The following is a 14,012-nucleotide window of genomic DNA, read 5'->3' as shown; positions in this document are numbered from 1 at the left end:
GTGGGCAGAGCCAGGAGTCAAACCCAGCCCTTCTGGCTTCTGAAATACAGCCTCCTGGCCTTCCCTTAGGAAGGCACTTTCAGCAGCTTGTAAGAGGCAGCAGGAGCCCAGTCCCATGGGGCCCCGGCGGTCCCCCTCTCGTGTGTGTGAGAGATGGGAAGAGCAAGCCATAGGGCACATTTTGCCAGCATTTAACTCAAACAGGAGACCTTCCCTTTCTAGAACAGACGATGAGCCGCTCTGCCAGTAAGTGTCTGCTCCATACCACCAGGCCGAGCCCCATCAGAAAGGAGCGGTTCCATTTACTGGGCTGTGAGTCACATCTGCCTCTAGATACACATAGAGAGCAAGACACCTGCTACTCGATTAACAATAAAAAGCCGGTGCAAGCAAATTTCATTTAAAAGAGAAAAGGCGGAACCCTAGCCCCAGAGCTACCAGGGTCCAGAAAAGCATGAAGAAAGACGAGGATCATATGCATTCAAAGACAAACACAAAAACAAACACACACCTTTAAATATGCAAAGGAATCCACCAGCCCAGGGGGTGCGAAACAGACATTTTATATCATTCTAAGAGGCCCATGATTCCACAGAGCTGCACCACTGGTTTTCCACACTAGTTATGGAAAGCATTCGATTGCTTCAGGGGGGACGAAGTTTGAAACCTTGTATAATACGGCCCTCGCTTATGACAAACAGGCAAGCGGAGGCCCAGAGAGGTCATCTGAAGCTAATTAGCATTAAAACGGTAGTAAGGAGGGCACGTATTGCATGGTGCACTGGGTGTTATACGCAACTAATGAATCATCGAACTTTACATCAGAAACCAGGGATGTACTGTATGGTGACTAACATAATATAATAAGAAAACATTAAAATAAAAAAAATTAATTAATTAAAAAAACAATAAAATGGAAGCTACCTTACTTCCAAGCTAAACCTCACTGAACACTGCTTTGGAAGTCCCTGGATCCAAAAGGCAGCACATCCCGGGCAGGGGACGGGAGCGTGGGGTTTAACAACCATGCAGTGGCGTGGGGTTTAACAACCATGCAGTGTGGGCACAATGAACCCCACCGATTACACTGGGAACCCGCTGCTCCTCCCCTCCAACAGCTAAAATACTGCTTTTTGGCATCTGCATCTCACTAACTGCTCCAGCTTTGTTTTTATTTAATGTTTAAACACGCTGCCATGATGATCACTTCTAAATGATGGGTGGTGCTTGCTCTGAAGTGCCAAGTGCTGAGCTCTTCCTCCTCTCTCCATCCTGCCCACTCTCAGTGGGAATCACTGGGCTCCAGTGGTAGACAGACTCACTTGGTGGGAGAGGGGTGTGCTGGGGGAGACCAGGCACAAGGACAGCTCCCCTGGCTACACTGGGCTGACTCAGACTGTTCACCTGGACAGCCTGCCCATTGCCCCAGGACCTCATGGGACCAGAGCCCCAGCCCGCTCCCTACCCCACCATTCTGCTCCCATGTTCCCTCACATGGGGCTGGGGTCTTACCCTGGGATACACCTGACAGGGCTATCGCTGGTCCTTGGACTCCTTTCTAATGTCAGACCCACCCTTCTGGATAGGGCTTCCGAGCTGTCCCATGTGGCCAGACCCCGCCTGAGCTCCCACTGTTCCTGCGCTTCACATGCCACAGCCAAGGCCATGCCCACCCCTTTCCTTAACATAAACACACAATTTCTGTCCTCATATGTCGTTCTGGAATTTGTAGACTCAACATCAATAAATAATGGTTGGAAAAAAAATTTTTGTTAACCTTTAAAAAAAAGCAACACCAGAACAAAAGGATAATTGTCCAGCCATCAGGTAGACTCTTGGGCCCAGTATCAGCGAGAGAGAAGAAAAGTATCTTCTCATCTCTTCAGAAGTAGGATAGAAAGCTTTGGTTCAAGAAGATAGGCCTGGGGAGGCTGCTAATGACTTTTCTTGACCCAATCTGCTAGCTGCTATAACAAAGAAACCCAAGGCATAGTAGCTTCGCACAATAATTCATTATTATTTTAATAACAGGACCACTTGGCAGGCAATTTTTCTCCAAAAGGTGATTCAGGGGCCCAGAACTGTTCAATTTTTCGACTCCTCTGCCTTCTAGGGGCTTGGAGTCATCTGCACACAGCCAACTAAAGAGGGAAGAAAGAATGTGGAGAATGACTGCCTGCTTTTTAGACACTCTGGCTCTGAACACACTTCCGCGCACTTTCCTTTGGCTGGAGTGAATCACATGGTCCCATTGAGAACAAGGCAGGCTGGGAAATGTAGTCCTTGGTCATGCAGCAGCTCTGAATCACAGCTCCACTCAGCGGAAGGGGAGGCTCATGTGTTCAGCGCACACATAGCAGCTTTACTGACCTGACAGCCAGAGATGCTCACATTCCCAGCACTGGGTAGTTAGTCTGCATTTTCCTTTTATGGCATCTCCATGGGTATTTAGTGGGGAGATGGGAGAGGGGAGGCCCCAGGAGCACAAGTCACAGTAGACCAGAAGTCAATGTCAATTTTTCAGAGAGTGTGGCTCAGACCAGCTGAATCACTCCTTCACAGCCACATAACTAGCTCTACCTTCTTTCTCCCACATCTCACCACACCCCCCACCCCACCACAACCGCCAAAAGCCCACAGGATTGCAGATGAAGTGCGGGGCTTCAGGGATAAAGGGACCATCCTGTGGGGAGGGGGGAGGGGCAGGATTTCACAACTGGCCCTTGGGGCTGGCTAACTGTTGCCTATGGAGGCTGTTCTGTGCTTTGTAGGACGTTTCACAGTCTCTCTGGCCTCCACACACTCCCTCCAAGGTATGACAATTAGAAATGTCTCTGGACATTGCCAAACATCCCCTGGGGGATAGAAGAACCTCCGGTGATGAAAGATCTAGACGGAGGCCATATGTAACATTTCAGAGAGGAATTCAGCTCCAGGGCGGGGACAGAGAAAATGACCTGTACCATCCCTTCCAAATCTGGGGTCCACAGTTTAATTGAGTTGAACTGGGCCTAAAGCTTAGGTTCCCAGAAACAGTATTCCATGAATATCTGCCACAGAATAGAACATTGTGGAAAATTAGCATTAGGAGAGCCAGAAAAGAGTCTCCATTACATCTGTCCACAGGAAGAGGAGAGATTTCAGGCAGTGAGACTCTAAGTCGGCCGGGGAATCAGCCTTCAGCAACCTCATCTGAAACACGGAAGCAGGTGAGGACTGAACGGAACCTCCGGTGAAATACCCAGGGCCGTGTGTGGCATGCAGTATATGGTCTACAAATGCCAGCTAACTACAGACCTTGTGGCTCATTCCATACCCCAGATAATTCTTCCATTTGAACACAGGAGGGTAATGTTCCAAGTGAATGAGGATTTAATGCAATTGCCATTTGATTTAATTTCCAAATGCGTTAAAAGTGTTAACGCAACACATCAGCATGCAGCTGATAAAGTAGTCAAAATAATTCAAGGAAACCAATACTTGTCAGGTTTTATTTATCCACATTTACGCTTTTTTAAAAATAAGCTGGTCTTTGTGCCCATATAGAATACAATATACATAGATCTCTCCCGGTTCGCCTCCCCCCACACACATATGCTCAAGTTAAGTTTCCCACTTTCTTTCCATCTGTCATTTTCCTCTTCCCATGAAAACCGAGCAGTGACGTTATGCAAGGAGGAAGGAGTTGGGGCTAAGACTGGGCAGCTGGCAAACACGGGGCTGATGGGGCTTGATGAAGACAAGCATAAACATATAAGCAGCACTGTGTTCACACAGGATGACCATATCTGTGACCCGTCCCTCAAATCGAGGGGGCTTGGCACTATTGTTCCTTTTCATAATTAGGGAATCACGAGGTGACACTCCCAATTCATGTAGCTCACACAAGATTTGAACCCAAGACCTCTGATTTGCAATCTAGGTGTTCTTGCCAATAGCAGCAATGGCAATAATAACAATAATAAATTAATAAAAGTTAAGACTGAAGAAAGACCAAACTAAGAACCCAAACATCAGGATATTTTCCTACTGAACATGAAGGCTGCAAAGAAGATGGAAATGCTCACATTTCTTTGCATAGCATCTTTCTGGAAAGTCAAGGTCAGACATGGGGGTAGAGGGAAGAGGTGGGCCAAGTCTTGGAGAAGTGGACTGAAGCAGGTACACTCAAGTGGATAGGACTTGGTAGGGAATGGGGAGGTCTCAACCTGAGACAAGCCTTTCCTGGACCGGCACTGAAGGCAGCCCAGGGGTTTCTTAAATGACCATGAGAATGGCCCCATGATAGACTAGATAAGTAGCATGTCCATGGCAGGTCAACTGAGACCCCAAAATTGCAACAAAGCAGGACAAAGGCCACACGAGTAATGCAGGGAACAGTAAATCTTATGGCTTCCACAGCAAGGAAGAAAAGGGTAAAGCAAAGGAAAGCAAGACTAAAAGGAAAAGATAAAAAGTGGCATAAAAAGTGGCATCCATCAAGAGGATGGAACCTGCCCAGAGACAGGAGGGAAACCTCAGGTTCCAACAGTAACGAGAACCTTGGAAAAGGAAGGTGTGAGGAAGAGTCTGCAATGCTACTGCATGCCTGTGAAGGAAGCACTGAGAATGTTGCTGGATATAGCAAATGTTCGAGCCCCTTCTCTATGCCAGGTATCCTGGATCCAGCAGGAAGCAAGACCTACAGAGCTTCTGCTTTCAGGAGATTATGCAGCACAGAGATGTAAATGACAATGGCAGACAGTGATAAGGGCTGGGAAGAAAACCACAGACTGGAACAATGGCACAGTGTTACAGGTGGTCGGATGGGTGCTATTTTAGATAAGGTACTCAGGGGAGGCTCTCTGAGAAGCCCATGTCTGAGTAGAGACCAGAATGAATAGAACAAATGAGCCATGTAATTATTTGGAAGAAAAGCATTTTAGGCCAAGAAAGAACAGCTAGTGCAAAGGTCCTGAGGTCAGAACCATCATGGCATGGTTCAAGGAAGAGGAAATGGACTGGTGTGGCTAAAGATGAGGATGAAAGAACAAATACAGGAGGCAGGGGGTCGGGAATCAAAAAGAGGAGTCAGATCTAGAAACCATGTTAAGAAGTTTAGATTTTATTCTAAGCAAGAGATAAGACTACTGGAGGGTTTTGAGCAATGAAATGCCATGACTTATTGTTTTCAAACTATCACTCAGGCTGCCGCATAAACACTGGACCTCAGCGGTGCAGGAGTGGGAGAGGGAAAGAGCTAGTACAGTCATCCAACCGAAAGGAGGGAAGGGCTGGTTCTGCGCAGCACATGGCAAACTCACCTGGGAGCCAAATCCAGACCCCCACCTGCTTCTGTAAGTTTTACTGGCACACAGCCACACCATATTTACATATTTTCTATGGCTTTTGCTACAACAGATTTAATAGTTGCAACAGAGCCTGTATGGTCCATGAAGCTGAAAATATTGATCACCGTGCCCTGTACAGGACAGGCTTGCTGACCCCTGGTCTAGGGTGTTGACCGCAGAGGTGGTGCAGAGTGGCAGGGTTCCAGGCACACTGAGGGAGGGAGTTTACAGGGCAGAGGCCAGATTCCAGCCCAGGCTCTTCGATCCCAAGCCCAGTCTCTGACTGCTGAGCAATACAGCCCCCCGGCTCCTCCTGGCCCCTGAGGGCTGGCAGAGAACAGGGATGGAGGCTCTGAGTCTGGTTGTGACAGCAGCCTTTGAAGAGCTCCTGTGGCTGCCCAAGCGAAACGCTCAGAGTGGGGCCCGGCTCTGCGTCTTCTCCTAGCACGCAGCTGCCCTTCCCAGCTACTGTCACAGATGAGGCACGGACAGGCCAACACCCCCGGTCCCGTCGGAAGCTTGCCAATGCCGCAGAGCCTGTGTAGCACAAGCTGTCCCCCACCTCCCTCTCTCAGGCCTTATTTGTCCAGTGTGCAGGGGCCAACTTCCAACTCTCTTATCTGAATCTCAGTGGCGGTGGGCTTTCTCCAAAGCCCCAGGAGGCCCCCTCTGTCCTATGCAACAAGCCTGAAGTACCAGGACATTAACACTCCAGGAGCAGCCCCGGCCCACTGACTGGTGGGGTCTAGGGTACAAATACCCCAGCTCTCTCACACCTGAGGAATCTACGCTGAATCCTAGGCTTCCCCAGCAGGAATGAGCTCCAGATGTCCACGATGGTCACTTGCTCGAAAATGCCTTTTGTGACTGCCCTTTCTCCTGACCTCACCTCCCAATGTCCCAAACAAACCTCTTACACTCAAATTCCTGCCAAGTCTGCTTCTAGGGGTCCCTGTCCTGCTTGCCTCTGATCCTCACTTGTCTCCCAAACACAGGCTGTGCCTTTTACCACCACCACCTGCCTGACAACGGCTTTCCACTGGTCACAGACAGGACCAGGGAAGAGAAGAACAAATGGATGCAGAGGTCCGGCCTCAAGAGTGTGTGTGTTACTGTCTATGGACCAGGGATGGGGGGGGGTCTCCATCAGAGCCCCCTGACTCCTACAGAATAAAACTCCAACTCTGCTCCAGTGCAAAGACTTCCAATAGGTCCCCCGACCTACATCTGCAACCCCAAACACGTCACCCATTCATGTCCGAGAACTGCCCCGGGCCGCCCCTGCTCAAGAGCCTGCCAGGCTGAGTCCTCACAGATGGGAGCACTTAGAAAAACTTTCTAGGACTTTCTCAAATGGCATCAATTGTTCCACCCTCTAGTTCCTCAGCTCACACCGACTACAGGGCTACTACACTGAATTTCCTAAGAAACGTATAGAAGAAAGAGCACAGTTTGAGGCACCAGCAGGCCGGGCTTTAAATCCCGGCTCCACCACATATAAGCTGTGTGACGCTGGGAAAGGTACTTAACTTCTCTGAGCCTCTGTGCCCTCATCTGTAAAAGGGACACACGAACAGCCGCTCTAGAATACTGTTATCAATAGGACCAGTAAGATAGTGCGGTACATACCCAACACAAACTAAATGACCATGCATCAGAGGTTTGCATGATTCTTCCCACTAAACCATGGGCTTGTCACACTCTCTGATTCATAGCTGGGGCTCAATAAACTATCAAATGAATACAGGAACAAGTCTGCTACTCCAGCCATGCGATCTCTAAACCAGAAGCTGTAAACTCAAATGCCTACAGAAACCAAACTAGTGACGTCAGCAAAATGGGCCAAGGGAGTGGCCATGGTCAGTTGTGCAGCATGTGTCCCAGAACAGAGCATCCACACTCATCCACGGCTGCCACTGCAGGCTCGACGTGGCCCAATCTGGTCCAATTTCAGGAGGCCTTAAATACTGGAACACAAGGTTAAAAAAAAATACAGTGCAACACAATAAAGCATTTCTGCCACTGACTTTGAACAATAGGCTGCATTTGGTGACCTCAATCCTATTTCAGAGACAGACCTTAAGATAGTTAAATTTTTATCATACAAGTTATTTTACGCGGGACAAGGAAAAACAGCCAATGTACTTAAGCATACCCCTTAAAATTATAATAAAATACGATTACTGATACTTACAGATAGAACTGTGTGGGTATGTACTTTGTACTAGGATTTATACATGTACTGTCTCCCTCTCATAATGGATCCAATGAGATACACTCACCTACTGAACAGATGAGGAGCCCGAGGCCCAGAGGCAACACATGATTTATCTGAAGTAACCCAGACAGCTGGGGCCAGGACTAAGATTGAAACTCAGGTGTGTTCACATCCCAAATCCCTACTCTTGACCCTACCAAGCTGCCCCGGTAGGAAGTCACATCAGTATTTAGTTCAGAACACCTGACTCACAGGGCCAGTATTAGATTTCTTCCGGGCACTAATCCACATATTGATAAGAGGGTTTTGAGCCCACAGCAGGTTGTTATATGGAATTGGAAGACAGATTTAAAAATCACTACCAATTGGGGCGCCTGGGTGGCACAGCGGTTAAGCGTCTGCCTTCAGCTCAGGGCGTGATCCCAGCGTTCTGGGATCGAGTCCCACATCGGGCTCTTCCACTATGAGCCTGCTTCTTCCTCTCCCACTCCCCCTGCTTGTGTTCCCTCTCTCGCTGGCTGTCTCTATCTCTGTCAAATAAATAAATAAATAAATCTTAAAAAAAAAATCACTACCAACGACACATTTTTATGTTAGCAAATTTTCATCAGGACCATATGTGCATAACTTGGGTTGAAGACACCCGTGTCCTTGGAGCCCCCTGACTCTTACAGAATAAAGCTTGGGATGAGCGAAAACATCTTGAAATCAAAGATAGGAGGAAACCCAGAAATGGGAAATGAGTGCATTTGTAAGCACTGGTCCGGAACAGGCAGGTTGAGGGGCTGGACTGTCAACTGAGCGAAATCTCAATTACAGAGTAATCTAACGTATACCCAGGTACATTATCGCAACTCAATAAACAGCTCTTCAGAATTAAGTAATTCCAATTTGCTTTCATTTTGATCTGTGTCGCCCCGAGAATTTGATATTACCTACACTCAAATTACATGGCATCTTCTAAAGCACTAATGCTCACGATCCCAGGATAGCACATGAACCACGAGCCAGCCAGCCATAAACACACAATTTAGAGAGAGTCCTTGCTTGGCATAGCACAGGCACCTGCTATGGATACCGTGAGAGGGGCCCCCATCCAGCTCCTGGCAGCCTTGGGCACTGAGGGGCCCTGTGGCCTCCCAACCCCAGTATGGCCTAAGTTGTGAATGAATGATGCCATGTGGTCAGATGGCTGAGCCCAAGAAGGACCAGCTAACGTCTCCTTGGTTCCCAGATTCCTGGCTCACCAGTGGTGGATACAGTAGGGGACCCAGGGAGTCTGACCTAACATGGACCCCATGACCCAAACTTCCCAAGCCCACATGTTGGCACCCACTCTTATATTTCCTCCCTCCCTGCCCCTATACTTGGCACATGACTGTATGGGGAGAGACCACCAGTGTCCCTCTGCAGAGGAGGCCCACCCACCCAGCCCTTCACCATCTCTTACCTCCTTACCTGGGAAATCCCACCAACCTCAGCAAGTTATTATTTTTTTTAACAAACCCTTGTAGAGTAATGGGCCAAGCTCTGTTCTAAGAACTTCTATACACACAGTCTGCTTGAATTCTCTGGACACACACCACTCTGAGGTTGGTAATCCTATATTCCCATTCCCAGAAGAGCGGGCTGATGCTGGAAGAGGGTGATGTTCAAGGTCACAGAGCTGGGACAAGATGGGACCAGGATTTATTATTTTTTTCTTTTTTATTTTAATAATATTTATTATGTTATTCACCATACAGTACATCCCTAGTTTTTGATGTAAAGTTCCTTGATTCATTACTTGCGTATAACACCCAGCGCATAGGCTGGTGATGGGTATTAAGGAGGGCACGTATTGCATGGGACCAGGGTTTAAACCCACATATCGGGGCTCTGGAGTTCTTTCCTGTCTCTGAATCGGAATGAAGCGAAGAAAATCTGGGGAAGAAACCTGCCCAGGGGTGTTCTTCCTCCTGTGACATACCCAGGTCAGCTGCCTACCCCCCAGCACACACCACCTGTGTAATGTGTAAACCAGGAACAAGAAACTCAATTTGGGCAGGAGCACCATGCCCTGGGAGAAGACTTAGCCCTTGGGAACATTTTTGTTTTGTTTTCTCAAATGTCTCCATTCCCTTAAAGAAGGAAGATTTATGTTTATTCCTTGTTAGGTTTTTGTTTTGCTTTCTTTTGTTTTTTAACTAGTGCAACTATTTCAGTACTGAGGTATCTCACCATCCTGCTAAGTCATGGCAAGGGGCTCTAAGAGGCCAGTGAGTCATTCTTCAAAAGACACTTTCCCGCAAATGCTCTGGTTTGCTGCCTTCACGTGGGTTCCTGGCCAGACATCCAAGGTGACAGGCCTCCTCTGATCAGGTTTCCGCTGATTCCTGCTGTTCTGGGTGTCCCCTGCCTTTCATTTTCTTATTTGGCTTGGTTACCACTAGCTATGTAGGGTGGGTGTGGGTGTATGGGTGTGTGTGTGTGTGTGTGTGTGTGTGTGTGTGTGTGTATGTATATAAAAAGGAGTAAATTCATTTCTCTGGGAACCTGGAAGGTAGTAAATACTCCATTCCAGAGAGGTGGGGAGCAATGATGGGAGAAGCATGAATTAAAAGGGCAACTTAGCGACAGGTCTAGGAATTGTCATGAGCTTTGCATGAAGTCTGGACCCTTTCAACACTCTCTATAACATCATGATACCAGATGCCAACAGGATCACAACCCTCAGGCCCTCCAGCTATGGCTGAAATAGCATGAGCCAGCCCAGGCCAGACCCCAGCTCTGCCCCTCAGGACGGTTTCTCAACCTGGCTGTGGTCGCTCTCCCCACTGTAAAACGAATTAACATACAACCAAGGTGCAGTACGACAATTAGAGGTCGACACAAGACCACATATGTGAAGGGACTTCTACATTCAAGGGGCCCAGTTCCTAGCTTGCCATCAACTAAATTTAAAAAGGGGGAAAAAAATCGTCTCCAAAAAAAGTGCTATCCCATAAAGGTTTTCATCAAGGTGTAATAACAGGGGACCAGGTCACAGGGAGCACACACTGTGAAGGAGACCTCCGAAGGGGGCCATCCGGTACATCACCCAGCACGGAACGGCGAAGGCTGCAGGGGAAGGCACTGGGCACAGCGGTGGCTCTGGCATCCTAGTGCCGCACGTGGCCGGTGCACTGCTCCCCCCAGCCTGGACCCCAGCTCGGGATGTCCAGCCCACAGAGGATAAACCGCTGTCCCGATAAACCCTGGCCACCCCTCCAAACAAAGGCAATGACTCTTCCCCATGGAAATCACTTCCTCTGCCCCAAGGGCCTCTGGATTTGGCGTCCCACACCTTCTCCAGCCCCTCAAAGAGGGATGTGAAGGAGGAATAAAGCCAGCACCCTCTGGTTCCATGGGTCTGTGTGGAAAGATCGGAGCGCTCCAGCAGCTGCCATGGTCACTCGTCCCATTCTCTCCTTACCAGCCTTGTGCCGGGCACCTGCAAGGTGCGGGCGAGACCGTGGAGAGCGCAAGCGGACACGGTCCATCCTCTGGTGGGCTCCCACTCCAGTGTGCGAGGCCGCCACGGGAGAGGTACGATGAACTTCCAGAGGGGATGGCTCTGGAAATCACAGATTCACTGAGTGCCTGAGAGGCCTGCAAAAGGCCACTGTGTCACAAAATCAATTCTACGGCACCAAAAAAGCAAATATAGGAGCCTAATATGATTGAAATGACGGTTTCTTTTATACATTAATGGCTTGCAATGTAAACGATTTTAAGGTGGTTGTATTTTCCCTGTTGGTTGTTTTGTTCATGACTGCCTAATTTGTTGATCTTCGGCTTAAGTGTTCATGGCATTACGGAGATGAAATGAGTTCCTGCTGAGGCCAATAATTCATTCACTCATCCATCGTTCAACAAGTATTTTAGGGTTGAGCTTTATGAAATGACCAACTGCTCAGGTCCAAACTCCTGAACACCAGCAGTTTCATATTTGGGTGGGCTCGGGACTACTGCCAAACACTTGGCTAAGCCTTGGGGGGGGGGGGGCTTGAGAACTGTGAACCAAACCAAAAAAATGCCCCTTTTCTCACAGCACTCATGTTCTAAAGGACAACATGGAAAACTACCAAGAACACAAAGGAAAAATGTAATTTTGAAGTGTGACAGGTGTTATGCAGAACAAGGGACAAGGTGACCTGATAGAAAGCACCCAGCTGGGTGGGGGCTGGGGACATTCTCTTGGAGGAGACGGCATGATGACATTCAAGCAAAGACCTGATTGATGACAAACAGTCAGCCCTGTGAATATCTACCTAGAGTCAGGACAGCCCAGGAGGGAGAATCTCAGACCACAGCTCCCAGTCTAGGGTCAGCCAGGCCTACTGGTTACACAGGTGCCAGCAACTAGAGGTCAAGGCCCTCACACCAACACATCCCTTGACAAAGGAAATCAACTCAGGAGACTTCCGGGGGAGGGGGGGATTGATCCATGTTCTCACCTTCATACACACTGGGTATCATTCCACGGCTAGCGTAAGATGAATAGCTTCATTATTTCATTCACTAAATTACGCTATATTAAAATTTTAATCGGTGAACATAACGTTGGAAAATGAGTACATCCATACGCTGCAATTTTCCAGTGTAAACTGTCAAACCCATTTTTTGCAAAAGCAATATTGCAACACAAAGAAAAATCCATAAAGATGCTCTTATTCTTTGGCCTCCCAACTCTACCCCTAGGGAATCTATCCAAGGAAATAATCTGGTTCAATAGAATAAAAATGTTCTCTTTGGAAGAACTCCATTGAGCTGTTAATTGATGCACAGAGGAAAGATAAAACAAAAACGAAAACACCTGGAATTACCTAAATGACTACAAATAGGGAGATTTTAAGAAATGGGGTGATTCACTTGATGAAACAGTATACAACCATTAAGCATTACAACAAAAATTATATAGACTTTTCAAAATAAATGGGATATCCAGCTCCTTGGAAGGAACAGAAAAGACAGCAATGTGCATATTTTAATGTAAAGCATGTCGACAATACCTCAAGGTGAACAAGAACAAGAAAATTGGAAAGAATTGAATCAAGGCCAGTGGGGGAGGGGGATTATTTATTTTGGAAGTCCTTCCAAAATATTATCATTAAATCGCGTTTTCAGTATAAAAAAAAAAAAAAAAAAAACCCTCAGAAACAATTGTACTCTCCCAACATGGCAGCAGACCACCACCGAAACACAAGGATGTTGGATCATTCTAACTGTAAATGCAAACTAAAGCCAAATCTGGAGATGCCTTCCATGCTGTATACCCCACAGGCTCGCACAGGTGGACCCTATAAGACATCTCAACTTGAAATAACAATGCAACACGCATGATTTGACAGTAACTCCGCCTCTTTCTCTGCAGGGTGGGAACAGGGAACCGGAAAAGGTGTGTCTTTCCATTGACTGGGAGGAACAGCAGCAGATGAGAGGGGGCACCCGGGTTCCTCCCACCCTCTGAGGATGGGCCCAGGCTGCAGTGCAATCAGCCCCATGGGAGGGACCACTCACCTTTCACAATCAGCTCAGCGTAGTTGGACACACCAGAGCCGCCATCGGAACGGATCACACAGCGGTATTTGCTCACACTCCGCTGGGTGGTGTCGGCCACACTGACTGTGGCTGAGAAGCGTCTGTGGTTGACCACACGGGTGACCATGAGCGCCGTGTCCCTGCCGTTCCATTGCTGCAGGACAGAGGGAGGGAATGAGAGAGGAAATCACATCATCCTCTGGCCCCCAGGTGACCCCCAGCTCGGAAGCTCCACCTGTCCCCACATCCCTGGGGCCATGGCTTTCCCTAAGAAGGAGAATCCATGGCTGGCTTTGGCAAGAGCTCTGACTGAAGTATAAGCTTTGCTCGCAAGCTGATTCAGGAGGGCAGTGCCTGAGGGTAAGAAGAGAAGGCACAGGCCTCCTCCCAACACCTTGGCGCCTTGCTTGGCCTGAGTTTGAGGCTGGCATTTGGCCCTGAGCCTTCCTCCCATCTTCCTTATCTCTTCAGCAGAACCCACAAGCCTCCCCCAAAGACAGACTCAGGTAGACTACTGAAAATACAAGCCACGAAGTGACAATACAGTCTGGTCCCCAGCCTCATGGCTGGTGCCCTGAGACCTGAGTCCATTCCACAAGGACCCATCTGTCCCCAGACGTGGTGCGGGTGGGGGATTTCCAGCACCTCTCCTTGGCATTTGCTTTTTCCTCAGCCTAGAACCTCTTGTCTGCCTGGGGCACTCCCCACCCTTAAAAACTCACACTTGGCACATCGCCATCTCCAGTGAGCTCGCCTGTCACACCACCTTCTCGAAGCTATTCACTCTCTAGTGGGTTTTTGTGGGGGTTTTTGTTGTTTGGGGGGGTTACCAACACATTTCCCCCTGTAGACTAGACTCAGAGCTCCCAGAGGGCATCCTTTAACCGCTTTTCATCTCCAGC

The 14,012-nt window shown here is 48.4% G+C and overlaps 1 protein-coding gene and 1 pseudogene across 2 annotated transcripts in view; one reads left to right on the top strand and one right to left on the bottom strand.

Moving 5' to 3' along the window:
• The window catches only part of LOC113258617 (transcription initiation factor TFIID subunit 9-like), a 57,070-nt pseudogene extending 44,031 nt beyond the window's left edge, over positions 1-13,039 (top strand).
• Positions 1-14,012, bottom strand: part of PTPRT (protein tyrosine phosphatase receptor type T) — a 1,022,164-nt gene that overhangs the window by 631,859 nt on the left and 376,293 nt on the right. For both annotated transcript variants that reach the window (XM_044385622.3, XM_044385623.3), the window contains exon 6: positions 13,090-13,264. In XM_044385622.3, coding sequence (XP_044241557.1) covers positions 13,090-13,264 — 175 coding nt within the window. The remainder of the gene's footprint in view (positions 1-13,089; positions 13,265-14,012) is intronic.

The sequence above is a fragment of the Ursus arctos genome, unplaced genomic scaffold (genome assembly GCF_023065955.2).
Source record: "Ursus arctos isolate Adak ecotype North America unplaced genomic scaffold, UrsArc2.0 scaffold_16, whole genome shotgun sequence".
NCBI lineage: Eukaryota > Metazoa > Chordata > Mammalia > Carnivora > Ursidae > Ursus > Ursus arctos.
Note: the sequence above shows the minus strand (reverse complement) of the source record. Positions and strands in the feature narration are given on the sequence as shown.